Source organism: Corvus cornix, chromosome 8 (genome assembly GCF_000738735.6).
Source record: "Corvus cornix cornix isolate S_Up_H32 chromosome 8, ASM73873v5, whole genome shotgun sequence".
Classification (NCBI taxonomy): Eukaryota; Metazoa; Chordata; class Aves; order Passeriformes; family Corvidae; genus Corvus; species Corvus cornix.
In genome coordinates, this window is record NC_046338.1 from 11,429,213 (window position 1) to 11,454,428 (window position 25,216).

The following is a 25,216-nucleotide window of genomic DNA, read 5'->3' on the forward strand; positions in this document are numbered from 1 at the left end:
CCAGTTCATATCTCCTTATGCCATATGTGGTTCTCACATATGGGATTTTAATAACCTTCATGCTGTGCTATGAATTCGTAAACAGGGCTTATAGAGGAAAAGCACCACAGGACTTTATTTTTTAATTATTGCTCTTTTGAAAAACAGGGTCTGCAGGATTTTTTCAAGGGTCTTGTGACAGAGTCAGCAATTGTTTTGCTGCTGCAGTGAAGTTATTCCAAGAGGAGGGGATAAATACAGTATTTACCTATGATACACTTTTTTAGAGTTGATTTTCAGTATCCTGTATTCCATAGCCTCTATAATTCTGCTGTTTTGTGGTTGGAATTTTGAAGCTCTGATTGTGTGGGAGTTTTCCCCATTTTTCTGGAATGTCGTGTGCATTGGATTTCTTAGAACATACCTCTCCTCCTTGTCCCTCCCCTCTGTCTCAGCCTGTGAAGCCACAGTTTACTGCTCAGTGGACACTAGCACATAGCATCAGTCTTGATTTCTGTTCTGAAAAAGACCTATTCATTCTGGGTCAGTGGGGTTTTTTCTTTCTTTTTACCCCCTTCTCCCCGGAGTCCATTTGGGCCACCACTTCTGTGTCTCAGCCATGCTCCAGTACTGGTGAAGAAGACACTGCAGTTAGTAGAGCTGAAAGGAGTAACAAAAACTCCCAGCATTGGTCTCCAGGTATGGCGTGGTACTTATCACCCTGTATCACTGCTAACAGCCTTAAAAAGAAGACCTATGAGGAGGACTCAACTAAACTACACTTTCTCTACAAATATCCTACAAAGCAATGAGCCTAAACTGTTGGATACAGCCATTTAGCGGTTCTGGTGCTGGTTCACACATGCCAGGAGGGAAATTGCACTGTGTTGCCTGCCCATGCCCTGTGCCACAACCAGCACTGGAATGAACCTGTGCTTACGATCTCAGGCCATTCTGGATTCCAGTCTTGTAGCTGTGCCTAATAATATTTAATCTGGAATAAGATTTATTAGGTGTAGGTTCTGTGCGGGATTCTCATAGGACATGCAGATGAAATCTTTAGCCCCTTTTCATTTTAGGAATGTTTCTCTCTCCTGCTGTATTTTGTATGATTGTGTGTGTAACAGGCAGTAAAAAGAACCAAGAACAGACAAGAAAAAAAGAAAATAATTTTTCACTATTTATTCAATTTTCAATATTTTGTTGTTGTTTTGAGTTCTTTTATCTTTGGGGGGTTCCCCACCATATGGAATAGTCCTTGCTATTAAAAATATGTGCTGTCTTTCATTAAAATTCATTGGACTTCTCCGTGGTTCTCAAAGTGATAGAACTATAGAATTACTGAAAAAAATACGTTGGAGATAACCTCTGGAGACCATCTTGTCCAATATCACCTATAAACAGGACTAACATCAAGGTTAGGTCATGTCTGTGCCTCTTCAAGCTTTGAAAATCTCTAGGAACAGAGACTCTAGAATCCTTTGGGCACCTGTTCCAAAGTTTAATTACCCTCTGTCGCAAAAGTGCGTTCCTTGAAAAAAAGGATTCTTTTTTAATGGAGTATATATAGTCCATCAGGTTTTTTTCCTCAGCTCATCTGCCTTGGTCATTTTTAGCCATGAGAACACTGTGAATATCTGACATCATGTATGATGGGGTAGCTGAGCACAGACACACACAAACTTCTTCATGCTGCATCTATAATTCTTCAGTCGTATGACTCACAGAGAGGGGATGCCAAAACTTGCACATTTGCTTTGTAAATATTTTCTTAGAATTAAATTAATACGTAATCTAAACCCTCCATCTCTCTCTCTTGCTCCTTTTGGTGTTGTTAATACATATGTACATGTATGCACTTTTTTTAAAGTCACTAAGCAGATGAGAACATAGAATTAACGTGAGTGTGGAAAAGTTTTCCATTGTATACCGTCCATAGAAATGAAGAAATGTTATTTGTATGCTTTTCCTCAGCGTAAGCAAAACCTGGACACCTGGACATTTCCTTTGGATGATTATTTTATAATTATTTTACTTTAGTGGATTTTTTTTTCCTCTCAGCTGCATCCTGTAATCTCTCATGGCAGCTTTGTGGCAGTGAGGTGGAACTTACCCTCCCAGTTCCCAGCATGCAGTTGTGAGCTGTTGATAGCTTGAGGTGCAACAGAGCCTGTGGCATGGAGCAGCATTGCTCCAGCAGGAGGAGGAAAGGAGAGGCACAACTTGTTTGCTTAGAAGGCAGTTATCAGTATTCCATTATCTCTTCCCTTTCTAGACCCTCAGCTGAGATGTATTTTGCCATATTCATAGTGCCAGCAAGCCACAGCAGGCAGATGCTCTCAGAGGGCACTGATTTACTTTCTCATATTGCTGTCCCCAAGAACCTGTTTTGTCAGAACCGTGGTAGTCATTGCTGTATCAGTGTGAGTTACAGAGCCACTGATGAGCTTAGGTGTTGACCTTTAAGATTGCTTTTCAAGTTTCAAGGATCCTGCTGTCATTACAGCCCTTGGAAACATTAGGAATCACAAGCTACATGAAAGTCATCAGCCTAAAAGAACAAAACAAAAAGCCCTACGTAAATTCTGTGCACTCACAAGCAGAGTGGAAATACAGAATCTGATGCCACTGTGGAAGCTAACGTGGCCTCCAAGGCTTCCATCCCAGAGGTAGACTTGGGGCAGGAAATAGTTTCAGTAGTAACCACGGAAGTCCATCCAGCCCAGAACATCAGTATGTGTGCTCACACACCAAGAAGGAACACTGTATTCTGGCTTTGTGAGTAGATAACTTATATCAAGAAAATATTCTGCATCCTTTTTGTGGGTTGAAGCAGAATCACAGCTGAAAGGCCTCTACCACTGCCCAGGCAAAGGAGCAGCACCATGATCTTGTAATCTTGGCCATCCATGAATTGCAAATCCAAATTTCTCTTCCCAAAATTCCTGTGTTAGGTGAAGTCTCCATGAAGTCTTCAGTCATGTCAGTGGAAGTTTTGCTTTTAACTGTAATGGAGGCAACGGATGCATCGTAGATTTACCCAGAAAGTCAGCATATAGGTACATTGCAGTGTACTTTTTGAAGATGTATGAAGGACTAAAAATGAATTTCTCTTTTAAAAATTTAAATTATTGGTAGAAGAGCTATATGATTATAAATACCTATTTTGGAAGTAGTATTGTTTATATCTTGCAACTATGTCACTGTCAGGCCAGACTGTATAGTGGAGAAAAGATTGATAGGGTTTATTATTTTCATCTTTTAATAAGATTTTGTTTTGCAATGGCTTCTAGCGTGTTTCACGTCATAACTTACCACCTCATTTGTTTGTGTGTGTGTTACTCAGCACCTCAGGCCTTGGCCTTGTTCTGAGCTCTGTGCTGAGGATGCACAGACCTGCTCAAGGCCCTCTTGACTTCAGTAAGATTTGGCAGAGGCCACTGAACTCAGGGGCTTTTTTCTTCAGTAAAGGCTTTTAAGTGAGGGGTAAGTGGGGCTGGTTTGGGATGTGGCAGGAGCAGAAGCTGGGCTGTCAAGCTCCAAGAGTAAGGAGAACTGACACAGAAGGATCTTTGAATTATTTACAAGTCATTAAATCCTGGTAGTTTCCGCTTGAGTTTCTGCTTACCGAGTTATTGCAGGTATTAGTCCATGATACAGACTGTTGTCTACACAAAATCTGCACTGATTAAAAGGTGGTTAGTGGACATACGCACCAAGGCGATGATGTAAAAGCAGTCAGAAAAGAGTATATGTACAGTGATTTTTTTCTTTTGAAACAGACCTTGAACTTCAAAGTTCTAAAATATACAGCTATACTTCAATAGCTTTCATTAATGACTTAAAAAAATGTAAAAAATACCTACCTAATTATTTAAGCAGAACTTTCCAGTCCAGGTTTAATTTTTATCCTAGTGCCCATTGCCACAGTGTTTGAAATTTCGGGTGTCTGACAAAATGATGATTTAACCTCGTATCTTTCTGCAGCTGAATGATTTTATGACAGTAAAATAAAAGATACTTAAAACAGTGAAATTTTTGGACTAGCACTTTCTAAGTGAAATTTTAAGAAATTACATTTTTAGAGAAAATTTTAAACATTTTTTACAGATGACAGTCATAGAGTGGTACTGCAAGTATTCCCAGTGTACCAATGAGGGGAAATTGAATGAATGTGGCCAGAAGCAACTATGTATTCTCTTCTAGATAAGGTGTCCTGCAATTAAAAACACTGGACTTAGAAAGCTGCTTATGGCTTATTTTGTCCAATGAAAAATGCCACTCGTTTTAATGCTATTGTAATAAACCTTATTCTTATTCCTGGCATGGATTTTTTTTTTTTTTTAATTTCAGGAAAATGGATAATTAGCATTTTAGCTTATCACTTTCCTTCCATGCATACAAATAATTTGACAGATAGACCACCAAGAGAGACAAAATTAAATAATAGGTCTAGACAGTATGGAACCAAAATAAATTAGAGGTTAGGCTTCCAGCCTGTTGGGTGGTTTTTCATGGAAAAGAAGAGGGGGGGGGTTAATACAAGGTATTTTTCTGACAGTTTTTGCTGCTTACCTTGATATTGTTTCCCCATATCAAATCCCAAATAAATTGACCTGAAATAAGACGTGAGCTTCATATTAGAAGTCCCCTAGTTTATTTGTGAGTCTAATTTTTTCAAATGTATTTAGATTAGAGGCCTAACAGGCATTACTGCATCTGTGATTCAGCCAACTAAGTTCCTAGATAATGGTCCATGATTAATGGTGAGTGCTGATAATAGGAGGTTATTAGAGAAAGCAAACTTGGAACAAATCTGCTGTATACATTATATACTTTACCGCCATCTGTGGGTATTTATAATAAATACAAATTAAAGTCAGCGGTTAGAGAAACCCATCTTTTCCATGTGTGACAGAGAATTCCTTAGACGTAGTCTTCCAGTGGGCATCTTCATAGTAGGAATTATCATTAATTTTTTTGCAGGGATACTTACTATTACTTGCAAAGAAAAAATGGTATTTGTGGAGAGAGTTCTTTTGGCCTTGGTTGCTTTCAAGGGTGTCATTCTAAAGTCCACTCTGTAAGGAAGGATTATGTGTTACATGTTACCTCTGCTCTGCTGCCACACACATTATTGGGTGTGAAAAATTGGTTTTGTCCTTTCGTACTGAGATTCATTTGCTATTCAGACCATGTGCTAACAGGATGTTCCTCCGTTTTGTGTCTCCTTGAGTTGTGACATTTTACCTTCTTGTGGTTTGTGTTGTTTGCTAAGCAAATATGTCTGCATAGAGAAGAAACAGTTGTTATCTTTCTTATTCCTAAATGTAAAAAGCAGAAAAGAAATGTGATACAGACAGAGAATTGCTGAAGGTAAATTAGAGCTAAATATTATGATACTAATAACCTGCTGAATCAAGTGACATGTTTTGCTGGTAGCAAGTACAGTTCTGCAGCAGAGTGACAGAAGGGGTGCCATTGTTAGGATCAGCTGGTTGTGTTGTGCTCTTAGTTGTTTATGCTGTTTGATGGACAGTGTCTGCTTTACATTGTGTTTTTCCAGTAACTTTTGTGCACAAAATTCAAGAGTCATCACGTAGTACTGAGGGCAGGTGAGCGATGTGGTGGATGTTAAGATAAATGACTTACTGGATTCAGCATTCAGCAAGCAGTATTTGGTTGGAAGACTTCCCAACTTTTGAACTATTACAAAGTCACGGTATTTTAAAGCCTGTGTATCTGTAAATGGGTGATAGATGAAGTGTCACAAACATTCTGGTTATTTATGGTCATCAGCTAAACCTCTGGGATGAAGTTAGGAATGCTCTAGAACTAACGCAGTTTGTTTGGTTTTCCATTTTGTACGGCTGTGAAGTTAATTTTTTCATGGGCTGTTTTTCAGAGTGAATGCTATTCATGCTTGCTGTGTAGGGTGTGCACGATGGGGTTTGCCTCCCTTCCATAACAATTCAATCCTCAACAGTGTTTGACAGGAGCATTTCCATGTATGTTCTTGGGTGTACTTGTATTTTTATGCTGATTCTATTTTTATATATATGCCAAAGGGTATTCTGCTTTTCCTCCAATTCAGAGGTGTTAATTATGTGGATCTGAAGGTGTAGACATCTGCATGCCTAGGGATGTCGGGGTTTCTGGTTACCTACAAACTATAGTACTATATGCTGGAGCGAACATACCCATTTTCATGTTTTCTACTTGGGCAGTTGCAGTGTAAAGGACAAAAGCTTTTCTCCCTGTCTAATCCTGAGTTGCGTGATTGACATGTCTGATGAAGTTTTCTTCACAACAGTTAGTTTATAACTTAACAAATATCTTTAGGAGATTTGGTTCTTCTTTGCTAGATTGCATTCCCAAGCATCATGGTTTATCTCCTTGGCTATATATCAGTATTTTGCTTTTTCTCAAATCCTCCTTCCCCTTACACATTTCCCTTTTAAACACTAAACTGCAATCTACCCTTTCATAGGTTGTCTGAAATTCTTTCTGTTCTCTCCTCTCTTCTGTGTCTTCTTTCCATTTATTTCCTCCCCCTTTTGTGGCATATCCATTTGTGTTAATAAGAGCATGTCCCTTCTGCCCTCCTGCCTAGGGACAGGACAGTTTGCCAGGCACCTGAGACACAAACAAAAATGGGTCTTCTGCGGAGTGACCGAGAGTGCACATGCATGACAGGTCTTCAGATCCTTCAGAAAACACCTTAGGGCAAAACTTTCTTCACCTGCCACTCTCTCAGTGCTCAAAATCCTTCAGGGCTGTTGTCCAATAGTCCTCCAGAGCTCTGCCTCTCCCAGGTCTTTCTGTTGTACTTGAAGCACTCAATCTGGTAGCTTCCTTCCTTCGTTAACCCTCCATGCAGAGACAGAACAATTTCTCCCCTTCTTATTTACTACCTGCCACCTTTCTATTTTTAAGTCTTTTTTACCAATAGAGCTAACAAGAGTCTTCCAATAGTTTATTATTCCAGAAGAAAATACTAATGTAGGCTTATTCAAAAGGTGTCAGTTTCCATAAAGTTTCAGCCAGAAGTTAGGAAAAATGAAAAAAATGAAAGGGATTGTTTTGTTAATGTGAACTACCATTCTTTCACCTTTTGATAATAAAGCAAAATGTTCAACTGGAGGAGCATTTCAACTCCATTTTAGAAAATTATTTAAATACAATTTTGGAAAAATAGAAAGTTAATGTATTTTGATCAAGCTGCACCTGGCTTTTATTCAATTTTACTAAATTTTGTTTTATGAGATTATCATGAAGGGTATTATCTTTGACTTTTCAATTTCTGCCTTACAGTAAATAGTAGAAAATACCTAAAATACATAAAAAGACCCAGGTTTATTCTTTATAGGTCATATACTTGATTCTTTTTATTCAGAGTTTTCTCACATATATTTGAGGCATTTGGTTTTCAGCTCTTGGTATCATGAGATATACTTGATCCTTGCTTTGTTACAAAGCTGCCTATATTATTCCCAATAGCAGCCGCAAAATTAACAACATTCTGGTGAGCATTTGCTCTGCTGTATCTTGAAAGAGGTAGGAGCTGGCATGGAGTTGTCTGGAGCTGTTTCAAAAGTGAGAAAGATGACACTGCATCACTTTGCACTGTGGTTCGTGTTTGGAAGGTTTGAGTTTCTGATTTGGTTCTTTTTTTCCTTTCCATGAGAAAGAAAATAAAAATGTTCCAAAAATACACTTGCTGGTTGAAAGTGTACATGGGGTGGGTGACTTTGGCACACAAGTTTCAACCTCTGCCCAAAGTCTGAGCTTCCTTTGTTTTTCTGTCTCGTTACCACTGACGTCAGGAATCCACAAGATACTTGTTTGTGCAAAGGGCTGGTACAGCCCCTTTAAGGAGCTGTAACAAGAGCTGCAAATCAGTTCTGTAACAACTGGGTCAGTGTATATAGAAAGGCTTCCAACCATGGTTATTTATTCAGTCTCTTGCTGTAAGATTAGTCCCATTATGTGCCTCCTATGCATTCCCTTCCAATTCATTCAATTTAAATAAAAACTTTCTGCTAGGACTCATGTACGTATCAGTGACATTCATCTAAATAAAATATCCCAGGCACTTGAGTCTCAGGAACAGTCTTATGAAAAAGCAGATCATATTCTATTTATTTGGAAATGGGATGCATGTTGACACCGGGCTTATTTCACAATAATGTCAAAATGTTAAAATCTTTATGAAATCTTAACATTAAATTTTATGAAGACAGAAATAATTTGCTGGGATGTGATGCTGAGGGCTAGGACCAAAACGAACTGCTGAAGGTAAAAAACCCACAATACTGCCGTAGGGGAGAAGGGGGAACAAACACAAACTCAGGGTCATCAGACCTGTCTTTTTTATCATTTTTATTTTTATTTCTTGATGTTAGTAATGTAAGTTATATACAGTGCTGTGCTAAATTGGTAGCTCTTGCTGGGTGAACACGCAAGTACTATCTTTCTTTTCTTTTAATGTGCTAAATTTTTTCCTAGAGAAGCCTGGCAAGTCTTTTCTCCCAGTCAGAGGTCTGAATAAATTGAGTAAGTGTAGATAAAACCAGCTTGTTTAATCACTGAAACACAGGAAAAATTAAAATACATTTTTTGCTTGTAAAGTAGAGAAAAGCAATAAAAACAATGCCAGACGGTTAATGCCGCTCTTGTACCTTTCATTTCAAAGACCTCAAAAGAACATCAAGAAGAATAAAGGCAAAATCTATTCCCTATTGGCATCATTATAAATGTTGTATCCTCTAAAACTCTAAAGACATCCAAGTAGAGTAGAAGAATAAATGGCATTGAAATAAAGAAAGTCTCTCTGGAGCTTTGTTCAATCGGCTTTGTTAGAATTCACTCAAATAGGATGATTATAAGAAAAGATCTCATTTGTTTCAACATTAAAGGAGCAAATTAATATGTGGCAAGCTGCTAATAATTGCCTCATTATGTAGTGAATGGGCATTGCGTCCAATTTACAAAATTACAATCATATTGTTAAAGTAACAATTGAGAAAGTTTAGTCTGAGTTTCCTAACTATCTGCATGATTAGTTGTGGGATTCAGAGTGGAACAGAGATGGTGGTTGGAGAGAGCTCTCCAGCGCACCACTGGTCTATAGTGCTAAGAAGCCACAAGAGAAATTCAGCTTTTCATTAGTGGAAATTCCATCTGCAGAGGTCCTGAGCTGGATTTGGTCCAGCTGAGGAGTGAGTCTGGCAGTCTCTGCTGAGACCAGAGCTTGGGATGTGTCTGGTCTGTCCAGACATTGTTTTATGGTTGAGAGACCTGGCCTGAGATCATCCCCACATGGACCTCAGCAGATCTACCTCAGCCAGGGCTGTGGCTGGGAAACTTTGTGATGCAGGATCTGTGCCACTGGGAAACCCACCCATACAAATGGTTCTGTAGCTGGAATTTCAATCTCTTGGTGGAGACATTGGAAATGGTGGGGAAGTATCAAATTTGGAAAGTAAGCTATTTTCCAAATAATGAAATCCTGTGTGGAAGAGAATCATGTTTTGTGACCTACTTTAGTTAGATTTGCTTGTGACCTTTTCTAATTCTGGCTGATTTTGTTATTTAATGATTTGACCTTTGATTCTGTGAAGCCATTTCAGTGGTAAATGCAAAGATTTAATAACTAGAACTGTTTGATAAGTGACCTTTATTACACAGCTATTTCTCTTTGCTAAAGAAATGGCACTGTTTTGCAAGTTCTAATTCACAGTTTTAATTATCTTTTCTATTGTCCGTAAGCTTGCGCAGGAAATAGAAAGGTCAGACGTTTCATTTTCTTTACTGATTAAAGTATAAGTGTTCCTCAACAGTTACAATGTATCATTCAGGAAAAAGATGGGACAATTTGTCAGAACCATGCCCAGCTGCTTTTCTGAGGACTTCTACATCCTTCTGGTCAGCAACAAAATGAACAATTTTCTAGCAGCAATAATAGCTCAGCCCCCATGGTGTTTAGCGGTGAAATAAATGTCTAAGTACATGAAAAGAGAAGAAAAGGTGAATGGTTCTTAATGTTTTTGTCTTTAACTCATGTATCTATGATGCAAGTGAATTAAGATCTTGTGAGAGGTAAACCTTGACCGGATGTTCTGGGTCCAGAGAGGATCACAGCAGTAACAGCACAGGTTTCTGTGTGGTCCTGCCAATCTGTATCAATCCCACTGCTGCTGAACCATCTCTGCAGATGAGAGGGCAGCCTGGACTGCTGGCAGACCCATTTGTATTGTATGTGGATTTCATGTGTGTTACTGAAACCACCCCTCTTGTCTCTGACACCTATAAACCAGCACTACAAGCTGGTGGCCTGTCTCCATACGGGGTTCAGTGAATGAATATTGATTTGTGTTTTCTCATATGTTGAGGGAGATATGATGCAAAAAGATTATGAAGTCAGTGGATGATTCTGTAGTCAGTGGAATATCTGTCTTGGGTGTCAGTCAGTCTCCTAACTTTGTCTGGGATGTCTATTGGAAAATATGCATATTGGGACATGTAAAATTTCTCTACATTGTAAAAAATATTTATTGTGAGATAGAGCTGGGAGAGGGTTAGCCTCTGACTCTGTTCAAGAAGAGCAGATTATATGTTGACCTAGTGCAGGCATTCAGTATTATGAAAGCACTTTATAAATTGGAACAAGATAAATGAGTCACAACAAAAGAGCTAGAAAACCAGGGGACACAGTTGCAGGAGTGAGTGTATGCAGTTTATTCAAGCAGAACAGTTGCACTCACTGAACAGAAAATGTGTGATGCATTTCTAACTAAGGTCAGAAAATCAAACAATTCCAAATTTAAGAGAGCAGCTCCATTTTAATGGAGAAGGAAGAATTTAGTGAAAAAAAGCAGCATTGAGGATGAGACAAATTTAAATGGGACCAGATTCTTGACCAAATTGGCTTTTCCTATCTAGCAGTTTCATATTCAGCGCTTGTTAGTTTGAAAGTTCACCCTGAAAGCTATAAATTAATCTACTGGGACTGTAACAATTCACTTTGTGCTAGGATATGAGTTATGCCCATGGATTTGTTTAGGTCACCCAGCCATGTCCTCATAATGTATCTTAGAGAGAATTTCTGTGAGTGAGTGGTAAAGAGAAAGACTGTTCTGTTCAGCTGCATCTCCTGGGATTTCATCCCTGCTGTCAGAGAGCCATGCAGGACAGCTCTCTAAAACTACAAGAGCTATAAAAATTGCATGGCATTGTGTAAAGGCAGTGTTGACAATGCTTTTGTATTCAATCAGGAATCTTTAGCTACTGATGAAATGAGGAAAAAATGTTTTCCTGAACCAGCCATTATAGCTAAATCAAATCAATCACGATAGAGAAATCAAAGCTTTGAAATTGTGAGATTTATTGCAGAAGTCTTGCAGGATGCACCTTAATTCAGTACAGTATTTGTCACCCAATGATGAGGTATTTTAGCTCTTACAGTTTGGCTCTCTTCAGATGTTTGTCTCTTGTCCTTGCATTATTCCCTCTTACCAAAAATTTGATGTTTTGTCAGCAACCACATCCTAGGGTTATAGTGGTCAAATGTAGGCAGGCTATTCATCCACATCAGCTAAATGAGGTGTGATTTTGAAGAGAAATAGCCACAAGTCTGATCAGAAAAGCACCCAGCATCCTGTCAGAGTAAATGTCCAAAGAACATGAAGGGAATTATTCCTAAAAAATATTAAACTCAGGTCACTGGCTCCAAGTTGCAAGCATGACAGAGGATTAAGTCTGTGATCATAAAAAAAATTGTAGGTTATCTCTGACCTGGATGTTCTTCTGTGGGGTTTTTTTTGATGGATCTAGTTTTGATTTGATTTCAGTTTCTAACTGAACTCTTTATACAATCCAAATTAATTAGAGGACATTTCCTTTTAGTCTGTAGGTACGAAAGAATCAAAAGACATTTACTCTTTATACTCTGACAAATGGAACATCAGATAGGTCCTTATATCTCTGTTAGATAATTTTTTCTATTTTCAATTCATACTGGAGTAATAGCACCCTAGAATGTGGTCAGGAAATACTGTCTTTGACTTCAGTTTTCTCAGGATTAAGTTCCTAGTTCAGTTGTCACCAGTCCATCTGCCTCTCATTTCCATGGGTCATAATGGCTCTCTGGAGAGAACAACATATTCCTCTGTCTACATCTCCTTTCCAACTGCAGGATTTTCATACTATTACATTACTTCTTAGAGTTACATCTCCCATTCGACTTCTGTCACGAATTTGGGAACTATTAATTCAGACACAAACAGAGTTAGTGTACAGTTAAATTCCCAGCATTACTTTTTCAGTAGGTTTTTTCCTATTGCTGACAACACCTTGTTAAAAGAGAAGCCATTGATCTAAATATTGTTTTCTGCTGCTTCTTTATTTCCTTGTTTTTTAGTGAAAGGAGTAACATTTAGAGGAAAAAAGGGAATGATTATTGGTATAGTTGACTTTGCAAGGCGGGAACAAAGGCAAAGATTGGAACAGCGTATTTGATTGGAAAGGTTTGCATTCAGAGCTTTGCAGTGGTAGAGTTTTCAAGCAGCTCTGCCACATGGGGATTGTGGTTTTGATATTTAAAGAGAAGCATTGCTATCAATTTGTTGTACTGTACTGGTCTTTCTTTTAACTGAATTTTCAGTCTTCATGCTTTACAGAGAAAATGCAGTATATGTTATTGTTTCCTGTCTTCCAGCCTCTACAACTTGACTGTGACCTCTGTGCCATTGTTTCAAACTCTGGACAGATGGCTGGCCAGAAGGTGGGCACTGAGATAGATAAGTCCTCTTGCATATGGAGGATGAACAATGCTCCCACAAAGGGCTATGAGGAAGATGTTGGGAAGAGGACAACCATAAGAGTGGTTTCTCACACAAGTGTGCCTCTCCTACTCAAAAATCCTGAGTACTTTTTCAAAGAAACCAACAGCACCGTTTACGTGATCTGGGGTCCTTTTCGAAACATGAGGAGGGATGGAAATGGCATTGTGTACAACATGCTGAAGAAAACTGTTGACAGCTACCCAACTGCCAAAATCTACGTGACAACGGAGAAGCGCATGAGTTACTGTGATGCAGTGTTTAAGAAGGAGACAGGAAAAGACCGGTAAGTCTTAAACCTGAAGAACAATTATAATTTTTGACAAAAGATACATGAGAAAAGTCCATGCAGGATGCCAGCTACTAAATGAGTCCCCAGATCTGTTTTTAATGGGTTGTTATATGGGTTTGACTTTTATAAGCACTTGATGAGGCAGCAGCTAGGCCCCATTTACCCCACCTACGCTACCTTCTGTTCGTTCCATTTCTGTTGGCTTGAATCCCAAAAATATTGGATGTCTTCCTGAAATGTTTTCAAATCTGTGTGTTGTTTTCAGCTCAATTTACTATTGATTAAATTGACATTTTATTTGAAGAGGATAATCCTACACAAACAACATTTCCAAATGCACAACCTCAGGGTAATTCTGGATATTTTATTTTCTTCTCTGTTGAGATACACTGTAGCTTTACTTCAAACACAGACCTCAGGGTTTTTTGCATTATTTCTGTTTCTTGGTGAAAATGGGTTATCAAGAGATACTGGAATAGATTTAGGTTTTTACCAGTATTGCGCTGAAATTCTATTTTCCATGCCTGAGAATGTGTGTTTATTCTGCTCAAGTGGAAGCTGTAAGAGGTGAAAGTGTGAGGGCCACTGTTTTGCCTAGCATGTTCAAAGCAGGAACTGGATTTGTGGAATTAAGACCACAAATTTCAGGAATTTGTAACCAAGCTGCAAAAATTCAGGTCATCTGTGTTTTGGCATGGAAGAGCACCTGTCACACATACTCACTTGAGCTAGCTAGGAAGGAGTTTCCAGATCACTGCTGTGCATTAATACTAATTTTTAAATTTGCACATCATGAATTTGAGGTTGGGAAGGACTGTTGCTATTCTGACCAAATTAAAGATACAGATACTCACAAACAGCTTAACGTAGTCTGAAATTTTGACTTAGCTTTTGAAGTAGAAAAGCTCATTATCTCAAACATACTTGTTTCACTATGTTATTAATCTGTTGAAATTTGGTGACAGTTGATTTTTCCTGGTTTTCAAACTATTGAAATGTAAGGAGGAGCCTGCCCCTCAGCTTCTTCACCAAGTACACATATTGCTGCTGTGGTTCTGGACTTGGAGGGAGCTCATGTATCTCATAAAGGTGTCAAGGTTATCATGGCTTCTTTAGTTTAACTGAACAAACTGATGAACAGAGGCTAATAAATACACAAGATCCATTCTTCAAAAATGACCTTTAATAATCCAAGTCATCCTGTTTACGTATTAATCAAGCTAAATATGATCACGGGTACATTATTGCATTGCTATACATAAATTTGTTTATATTTATGAGTCAGTCAGGTCACAGTGACTTTACTGTACTTCATCAAAATCCTTATTGTGAGATCAGACTGTGATAAAATCTCCTGGTTTTCCTATGAAAAAAACCCCTCATCATTCAATGTCAAAGTATCCTTCTCTCCAGCCTGATCCATTAATCTTCAACAAATTAACACATCTCAAGGTTTTATAGTTACGTAATTAACACAATACAAATGGTTCTTTTCATGTCAAAAGCAGATTGAACTTCTCTCAGTGCTTATAACAAAGTTCTTAAGCAGCCTAATGTCAAAGTGGCCCATGTTCTTTCTCCTTAAGTTTCACATTGCAAGCAGCGATAAATTTTTACAAGCCTGTCTCACGACCCATCACGTTGTTTGTGCAGGTGCGTCCCTTTGCCACCAAGGGAAAAACCCACCACTTCTTATAGTGGCAACCAGATGACATCCTTGTATCTACTGCAACTTTCATTTTCCTTCCTTCTTTTCCACATCAAATACTTAGTGATGTTTTTAACATCATTTAGTGCTTTTGTCAGCCAGAAACAAGGGAAATGATTGATGCGTCACCAGCCAACACCTTCTGTATCTCAAGAAAACATCCTGCAGTTCTTTACTAATCGGGGACTTCAGTTTGGAAACTGTTTCATTTTCTGTAACATCTTCAATTTGCAGGACCTGTCTTCTGTTTCTAGGGAGGATCATGAGACTGTTAGAGGTATGTGGCATTTGTGGAAGCAATAAATGGAGAGCACAAGAGATTTGTGGGTGATGAAAATACTTTCGCACATTGTGCCAGGCTGTTATGATGCTGAGACAGACTCGGGTTCCTCAGCAAAATATTCCTTCAGTTCCTCAGAGAAACATCAACCCTTGCTTGGAATATTAGATTGAACAGAGGTCTGGTTCGACATGTTTTCAGCAAAAATTCTGGAAGGAAACCAATTTCAACTCATATTTTAAAATGTACTGAGTGGATTGCAGCTACATCTATTTTAGTTTAATCCTAAAATACTGTCTTTCTGTACAGTGTATGCCATTAATGCATAGTAAGATTGCAACAGATTTCTAGTCTGTCGAGCCTTTAATGAGTTTTCTGTTTCTACTCTTTGATGTACAATCTTTTTAGGTAATTAGTGAGACTTTTCAGCAGTTTCATCCTTGTGGTGCTCAAGTTTTTAAAGGATGTTGTGAGAAGCAGCCAACAGGTATGTGCTGCAGTCGCTTCTCTACTGCAGAAAAGCTCTGGTCCTGCAGTGCTGACATGGGAGCTTTATCCCGGCCTTCACTGGGTTCAGGTTCAAAACCCACAGCTTTGGTATTGACAAATGATTTATTACTGATGCATGGAAGAAACAAGAATTGTCTCTAAGTAACTTCCAACAAACAGTATTTATTTTGTAATGCATTTTTTAATTCTACAGCAGTACAAAATACCTTCAGATATGGGCTATCCACATTGGGCAATTAACCTTGCATGAGTGTTAGGAATCTGGGGAACATATGTTCTGTTCTTTCTGCGAGTCTTCCTTAGTGAAGCAGTCGAGTTCAAGGTGGTGAATGCTCATCCACTTTGAATAATTGTTGTACATAAATAATATTCATTACCAGACATTCACAATTTTTCATTAATGCATTTTACTTGGTACTTCCCTAGAGGGAGCATAAAGCTGGCAGCTTCTTCCAGTGCTTGCCTAATGTGCTGGTGTATTAAATATATTGACTCAAGTGAAAGGATTTAAAGAAATATTAGATAATTACTAAATGTGGCATCTTTGTATGTACCTCAATCCAGATAAGTGGTTCTAAAGCCATCTATATCTTTGCCATGCAATACAAATATAATGCAATATGATATAATAACATTTAATTGGTAATAACAGAGAAAACTGCAGTCTTCATTAAAGCAGCAAAGCTAATTCTGGTCTGATAAAGTGCACTGAGCATCCCTAAATAGGTTTTAATTAGCTGGCACCAAAGCTGCACCACCCTTAGGGAGGGTAAAATTAATGAAAACTAGCTGCAAATAGATCAATGCTACTGGATGTTCTTGCCTTAGGTGAAGGTGATGAGAAAGAAAGGAGTGTCTTTTAAGGATCATTTAGAAAACAGTCTGCGTTAAAAGTCACTTTCAACAAGCAATGCTGAAATAAATCTGTGCTAATATCACTGGAGCAGTCAATGTTTTTTGGTCTGCAGGCTCCATTTGTGTTTATACTACAAGCATCTTAGGCTAACCCCTGAGCACTGCACCTCTCAGCAGTGCCAGTGATGGCCCAGCTCCACACCCCCTCTCGGGGCTGGCAGTGGGCTCAGACCACTCCTGTCCCACTGCACAAGTGAGGCACTGAGCCCCAGCAAACAGCCAGTGCTGATGTGCTGGCACTGCTCAAAGCACAGCTTAACTGGGTGTTTGTAGTCACTCTCTTTGTGAGCAACTACTGAAAAGAGCCTGCTGAGCTCTGCTGAAGAAATGTGTCCTGAGCTCCTAAAATTCCCAGTAAGAGACGTGAGATGATGTTCTAAAACCCAGCCAGTGTGGTAGACAGTTGACTTTCCACATACACTGTCTTAACTCAGACAGTGCCCATCCCACACCCCATCAGTTCAATTCAACTACATTTTTTTGAGATTAACTACACACATGTGTCTTCAGGAGGCAGGTTCGCTGAGCCACATTTGCAGTCAAATGGCTGTTTCTGAAAGACTTCTGTCAGTATCTTGGCTAATTCTAAAGAAACTAAATAGCTTTTGTGCTTCTCTTCCAGAAGTTCTTCATTTCCTCTGTTCATGCCAGATGGTGCTATGTGTTAGGTTGTGAGAAAGCTGTTCTATCATTCAAGGCAGAAAGATGTATCATTCTGATCACTGACTTCTGCATCAAGATTCAAAATTTGGGGTTGTGTTCAGCCTGCCATTTTACTCAATTCTGCTCACTAGTTATTTATTACTTTGGTGATATATGAGATCTATATTATATCTCTGTCATTTAGAGCTAGCAAATTACATTCATCTAAAGTTTGGATTGACACTGTTAAGACAACTGCAGTCATCGCAGCTTCACCTCAGCTAATAGGTGGTTTTTCATGTGTCTTGACTAATCTACATGAAGCTATAGTCTAGTAGAAATGTCACTGAAATTAATAAATGAAATTACATTCTCTGAGGTTCAAGTAGCTGTAAGTTCTATTGTTTGGTGATATTCTCTGTGAATTGAGGTGGTAAAGCTGTCAGTGTCCAGAACATCAGAGTTTTATGTCATGTTTCTGGTTGTTGGCTTGAATGAAATATTTTAGTAATGATATTTTCATTTTTGCACTTGCTTCCGTATATGTATTGGTTTCTCTATCAAAGTTATTCAGAGGAAATATAAAATCTTAGCTAGTATTGGTTAAAATTTGCAGAAAGCAGTTTTCCATTGGGAAGCTGTGAACACTGACACTGAGCCTGGCTGAGAGAGTTAAATTTGGGCACTTGGGAAGTATATGTCCCATCAGTGCTTTGTATTAATGTGCTTTATCTAAAAAAAAAAAAAAATAATTTCTGGAGGATTAGTAAAAGTTCATTTTATTTTGAATATAAAATGAGCAGTGTTAGAGAATATCAATGTCTTTAAATTACAGAACTTTAGGAAGAAAAGGATGAAAAAACTGATTCAGACTGACAGAAGAAAGATATAATGCCTGTTGGAACATTTTTAAGGACAAAGATTAATTGCAGTTTACATTTTGCTATAGTCTTTATCATGATGATATAATATCTGCTGCTGCACCAATGAAGTCAGCAAAAAGTTCTCAACTGCCTATGACCACCTCAGTAACCCCAAAAATATGTGTTTGATATAGTGACCATTTTTCAAGTACTTGGCAGTGGATCTTTCTTGAACCATTGCTTGGCACTTCCATTCTTTCTTTTGATAAAGTAATTCCTTCCAAAAATGCTAATGAATTTGTCCATCTTAATTCATAAAGGGCTTAAATAGTTTCATTGTCAGTCAAGACTGCTTTATTACCTGAAAAAACAAGGATCTAAAGCATGAAACCTTAATGAAATAAATAGATTTTTCATTATAAAACACTTAAAACCTCAGCATCTTCTGCTATTCGTGGTCAATCACCAGATGGTTAACAACTGTTTGGGGGTTTATATCCGCTCTTCCATTTCCTGGTAAAACACCAGTTGTTCCTGAGTGTCCTGCATTTATTCCCTGCAGCCCATTAGTAACTGCATTTATATTCTTTATGAAGATTTTCCTAATTAAGATGAACATTTTTCTCTATTAGGCAGATGGAACTCAATAGAAGAAGTCCGTTCTTTATTAACATGCCAGTAAATGCTGCTCAAAGCACCAGCACTTCTGTTAAGAAACACAGCTCCTACTGCATTACACTAATTACACTGTAAAGTGAGACTTTATTAAAAAATATCAATATTAGCTATTATTTTGTGATAAAGCTGTGGCTGCGTATAGATTGGTGTGAGCTTAGAGACCTATTGATTCTGTAGTGGTTGCTGACTATAGCCATGGAGTTATTTCTTTTTAATTAATGATTAAAGACATGGAATATATAATCAGGAACTACTCTATCATTGTGTATTTTCACATGTTCTTTGAATTTATCCATCTATTTCTTTTAATTTATCCCATCTTCTTTAAGTGCCACTAAATCTGTTTTCTGCTCCTGATGAACTGTATGTTAAATCTTTATACAGTGTTCGCTATAGTCCTAATTACATGCACACCTTTTTCATCCTGTGCTTGAAATACTCTGCAGCTTTTATTGTTATGAGACAATTGCTGATACCTCCCAGAAGGAACTGTACATACGGATGGGATTCTGGACTCGATCCTTGAGGGTCCCTTCCAACTCAGTATATCCTGTGATTCTGTGGTTCTCACATCCCATGAACATCCACCTTTGGAAAGGATGATGTACGTTACTGACTCATGCTGGCAATCCTGGTAGCACCCTGGATTGCAGGGCTTCCAGTTTTGCTGCTGATGGTGAGAATATTTTATGGTTGCAAAGGAAAAAAGTCTCAAAGAAAAAAATTAGCAGAAACAGATTTTGAATGAAGCCTTTGGTGTTCATCTGCCATAGTTCAGTCTTTTTGGCTTTTCAGATCACAGTGTGTAAAATAGACCTTGATGTTCCTAAAGGAGCTTAAAATTTTGAAGGAATAGATGTAATTTTTTTAAAAATTAAAAACTAAAAAAAAGATGAATTAATCTATTTTTTAGAATTCAGCCTTGCTGCGAACTGAAGTAGTTGTCTTGAGGAGCACAGTGATTACCATTGAAGTCTGTACTTATTACCAAGTGTCACATGGTGGTTCTTCTCTAAGATATATTAAATAGATTAGAAGATAAATGTAATGTTTCTTTTGCTGAAATGTGATACCTGTTGGTTACTGGTAACTGTGGGGTTTCTAATGGAAGCTCCCTAAAGAGCGCTGAGCTGTATTTACAGTGCTTAGTAAAAAACAATACTGCAATCAGACTGCAGGAGATGCACTGGGAGGTTTGTGCTGCAGGGCCTCTGCTCAAGTGAGGACAGCAACTTTAGGAGACAGGGAATAAGACTCTACGGTAATTTCTTGCTTTGGATGGAGAAGAGTTTCTGTACATCTGTCCACCCACTAGCTAGTCAAATTTATTAGAAAAGACTTTTACAAGAAAAGCTGTATGAGAACTAACTTTGAGTACCTCTCTGAATGATATTTAGAAAAGATTGTCCTCTCAAAGCTTTGTACAAGTAGACACAGCAAAAGAAAGACTGTTTGAAAGTAGAAAAAGTTTAGCCTGAACTTATGGTCGAGTATTTTATCTTAAAATTTAGAAAGACTGGTAAACAAATTCTGCATGGAGATTTTAGTGGGTAAGGAATCAAGCCTTTGTGAGACCTCACAGACATAGGTGGGAGCAAAACAAAGGGGAAATGGTGAATTTTTGTGACTCATTATGTTAATTTAGAACTAATTGTTAACTAGGTGCTTGCTTGTGCACATCTTCAATATGTATTTTTACCCAGATAAAAACAAAGCAGATGTTCTGCTTTTCTTTTTTTTTATTTCTGTGTCTGTTATCCCACATAAAGAATTTAGGCTGCAGTTTCAGAACAGTGAAACTGTACAAATATATGGATTTATAGCACATGCCTTTGAAGGTAACTCAGGGTTCATAGCAGTGCTTCTCAGGGAACCTGATGTGCTATTGGGATATGCTGCAACTGGTGTTTAGAAAACAATCGCTCCTACACAGTTCCTGTGATACTCAACTTCTCTGAGCTTTTAACGGTGAGGCAACTCTGCATTTAAAGGGTAACAGGCACAAGAGCAGCATGTACAGTTTTTCTCAGAGATTCACATCTTCAGCAGGTTTTGGAACTTACAACAGTCTGGAAAAGCATAACTCTAACAGTGGGGATTTATTATGAATCTCGAATCTTATGTCTTCAAGCAGTTTGTGTGATGTCTCAGATATTGACCAGCATGGGGCTTAGTTTGGGTGTGAAGGGAAATACTTTTTAATACTGATGTTCAAAGATTCAGCTGTTCTATTTTCAAGACTTTGTAAGCAATTCCTGGTTGTGGGAGCATTCAGTACAGTTGGGACCACTTACCAGAGACAGCACTCTTCTCAGAACCTGAGCAGCCCTATCTGGTGCATTAGAATTCAGTAAACATGCAATTGCAGTAGAAGAAAAGGTTTCTAACGCTCATGTTTGTTCTTTACAAGTTTCTTGTTGGTATCCCATCTTTATATTTGGAGACTTCTTTTTCTTTGTTTTTATTTTTAAAATTAAGTCGTCCCAGTGCACATATCCTCTCTGCTCTAGTCCTGCTGGTTACAGAAAGGAGGCATAAACTCCACATCTAATAACATTCTCTACATGAGTCATTAAAAATTTCAAAGCACAGGATTTTCTGCAAAGCCTTAAAAATTGCTGTAGATGATGTCACTAGTGTAGAAAAAGAGAAAGGAAAGAAAGAATTAGCAGATGAAATTCTAGGAAACAAACATCATGCTTTTATGTTAACAATAAAAACAAAGATAAATGTCAGGAATATGTGCTCTGTGTTCAGTTTGCTCTCCATATGTTGTTTCAGAATTTTTCTTGAATAAATTCATTAGATTTTCTAGTACTCCTCTCTCCAAAAAGTGTCCCAAACATTTCCCATGAGAGCATTTCTGAAAAATGTTGCAGGTATCACTTAAGCCTCAAAATGCCTTTGTGAGAAAAAGGATATTTGTACCCTTTCTACAACTTGACTTCCCTAAGAGAAAATGACACTGGGGGAAAGCAGAAGCTATTGCTGTGCAGGAATTCATACCCATGGGGCTTTTTGAATATTGTATGCTTACCATGAAGGCATTTCAATCTCATACAGTCCTAATTTTGTGTTGGAATGGTCTGGAAGTCCAGTATGGAACAAATTTCTGGTGCTCTGTAACCTGTTTTCAGCCAAACATGGTAATGTTACAGCATTTCCTTCTATATGAAATTAACAGTAGTCTCTTGACATTTTACAATCAATCAAAATATTAGGAAAAGAAAACAATCTGAAGAGTATGTGCAAAGCAGCATTCCTCTAAAAGAAGATTTTTAGTTTCAATTTTTTCAAATGTTATTTCATGTATTATCAATATTCTGTGTCCATTCACTTTAGCATTCTTTACACACCTTTCTCTAGTCCATTAAGAAATGTGACTAGTGTTTGTCATGTGTAGCTTTTTCTTTTATCAGGGGAGAATTGTGTCTTTGCCAGAGCTCAATGGCTGTGGATTTTTGCTCGCTCTGTTTGTGCTGCTCTGTCTTTATGTAAGTGATGACACTGTTGAAATGTGTTTCGTGTTTGGAGTAGAAGCAAGCAGTGGTCCTTAACTCCTTGGGGCTGATTTCATGGTTTTAAATTGCCTTTACCTCCACTTCCAAGAATGCACAGTGTTTGAGAGAGCTGGATTTCAGCTTCACTGTACAGAATGTGCCCGGGACCCTCAGCTGCAGTTACATCCCAGAGCCTTCACACTCCTAGAGGTATTTTGAGTCTTGCTCATGGAGTGCCTCTTGGATATGAAACTTCATTTAACTTTATAGAGGACATCCCCAGGGTATCCTCAAGCTTTATGTACTGCTTAGATCTGTCTAATCACTTCCTGCCAAGCTACACTGCTTTGCTGGGTTAGAAGGAAGGCAATGAAAGGATGAGTAACTAAAGCCAGTTCAGTTTATCAGTGGGAAATGTAGGATTTCAGGCACTATTTCTGGATATGGTTTAGGATGGTACTTGGAAATGATACATTGAGGAAAGGCTTATTCCAGTTTCCCTTCCAAGCTCCTAATTTTGGATCACTTGATAGTTTTCCTTTGTTTTTGAAATAATAACCACTGCTGTCATATAAATTTGACCAGTTTCAGGATAGCGGAAGCAAGAGCAGCTCCACATGAGTTCCTTAAACTTCTTTAGTCTGCGTTCCAGGCCTGAGACTGGCATATAATATAAACATTTTCTTCATTATGACTTTGCATTTTTCCTTGAGGCTGATTATCACACTGATTTCAAAACCATGGTCATCATTATGCTAAAATGGTGGCAATAATACATTGGTCTTTGTGGGTAGATTATAATAGGAAGTTTCAAAATAATTGCCCACTAATATGAGAGGTGGATGTATAGTGTTCTATTGCTTGTAATGTAACCATTGAAATAACAATTATGTGATAATGAAAGGACTCATTATGCTTTAGTTTATCTTTGCATAAAGTTAATAGCTAATGAAAACAGGGAAGATTCTCTCTAATTACATTTTACAATACTTTTCTCTTTCCATAAAGACAACGTTTTGCACAGAATTGTAGATTGGCATGCTTCAGTAAAGCTTGTGTCCACTTTCTATGTGCTTCAAATTACAACTGTTTTAAGACCAATGGTTGCATGTTCTTTTTTATCAAATGGACACATAGTCTTCACAAAGAACATTTTTGAAACTAAGTTACCAGGGGGAGTCAAATTTGCAACATGACTGCACTGAATATAAATTTTAAAATAAATTTAGTTTCTTCAAGTTTGAAGTGTTAGAAAAATGAAAGCAGCTTGACACTGAGTCAGTTAGTAAAATACTGTCTCTCTTTGTGTGAATGAGAAATGTCAAACAGGTACATTACCTACCATCTGTGGCAATTTTGATTCAGTATTGTCTACAAGGCATTGTCAGGCAGGTGAGCAAGTTCCTTTTCTATTGTATCCAGAGGTGGAACACGCAAGAACAAATAACAAAACAGGGTTTGGCATGGATAGAGAAACCTTTCATTTTGTATGTTGGGATACTGAGCTCTAAGTGAAGAGTGTTTAGTTCAGGAATGCACAGATAGAGCTCCCAAATTATCTTAATGGCAAGAAGACTAATTAGAATGAAGACATTTTGGTGTTTTTATATACAGATCATACTACACTGATTTTTGAAGATGCAGCAAGATTGTCCTCCACTTCACAATATTTTGCATATTTTTTAAGCATAATGATTTATTTGAATGTTACCTTTAAATGCCAAACTCATGGAGGTGGGAATTATATAATCTAATCCATTTCACTCCAAAACAGAATTAAGAGATATGAATTAAGCAGTTACGAATGAACTAGACATTAAAAGTATAATTGCATTAATTTTACTAGGTATTATAGCAAATTACATCAATAGAAAGTGTCTTTGGTCAAACAGTTTGATATTTAATTAATTTATGTTCCAGCAAGCTAAATGGTGGGTTGAGTTTGTGAGCCACAGTATACATGGTTTTAGTGTGTTCAGAGCCTGGTTACTGTCTGAGGCTCTGTTTGGGATGCCAGGACAGCTCAGTACATTCTAAGACACGCATTGTCCATGAGTCTTGAGGCCTGGCCCCAAATAATTCCTGAAGCATTTCAACTTTCAAGCCTTCTCTTACACCTATCTCAGACTCTTCCATTTGGATTAGCTAACTCAAATCACAGGCTGTAATGTTGTCACTGTTTTTTGGTCAAAAATGCTTTCTTCTCCATGCTTCTCCTTCACTTTCTCCTTCTGATCACAGAATCACAGGATTGTTAGGGTTGGAAGGGCGTCTGGAGATCATCCAGTCCAACCCGCTTGCCAAGACAGGGTCACCAGAGCAGGTTACACAGCAACGCGTCCAGACGCGTTTGCAATGCCGCCAGTGACGGAGACTCCACGACTTCTCTGGGCAGCTGTTCCAGTGCTCTGCTACCCCCAGCGTAAAGTGTTCTTCCTCACTTTGAGGTGGAACTTCTTGTGTTTTAGTTTATGGCCATTGCTCCTTCCTCTGTCCTGTTGCTGGACATCACTGAAAAGAGTCTGGCAGTTTCCTCTTGGCACCCACCTTTGCGATATTTATATGCATTAATGAGATCCCCTCTCGGTGTGCTCTTCTCTAGACTAAACAGGCCCAGCTCCCACAGTCTCTCCTCATAAGAGAGATGCCCCAGACCTCTCATCATCTTTGTGGCCTCTTCTGGACCCTCTCCAGTAGCTCCTTGTCATTCTTATCCTGAGGAGCCCAGAACTGGACACAGCACTCGAGATGTGGCCTCACTAGGGCTAAGAAGAGGGGGAGGATCACTTCCCTCAACCTGCTGGCCACACTCTTCCCCGATGGCATACTTGTTTCTATATTACCTGTTCCTTGCTTTTCTTGAAATATTTTTTCCTTCTCTGACATTTTTTATGGATATTTTTGACATTTTTTCCTCTTTTATTTCCTGCCTTATTGTTTGTAACTATGTCATCTATATAGCTTTCTTCTTTCAGCCTTTTGTCCTTTTATTGTGAAATGTATTGCC

General features: G+C 38.3%; 1 protein-coding gene across 1 annotated transcript in view; it reads left to right on the plus strand.

Annotated features, from left to right (window-relative positions):
• The window catches only part of ST6GALNAC3 (ST6 N-acetylgalactosaminide alpha-2,6-sialyltransferase 3), a 150,907-nt gene that overhangs the window by 65,325 nt on the left and 60,366 nt on the right, over positions 1 to 25,216 (plus strand). Inside the window, exon 3 of the mRNA XM_010408973.4 lies at positions 12,698 to 13,107. Within this exon, the coding sequence (XP_010407275.1) occupies positions 12,749 to 13,107 (359 nt within the window). The 5' untranslated portion in view covers positions 12,698 to 12,748. The remainder of the gene's footprint in view (positions 1 to 12,697; positions 13,108 to 25,216) is intronic.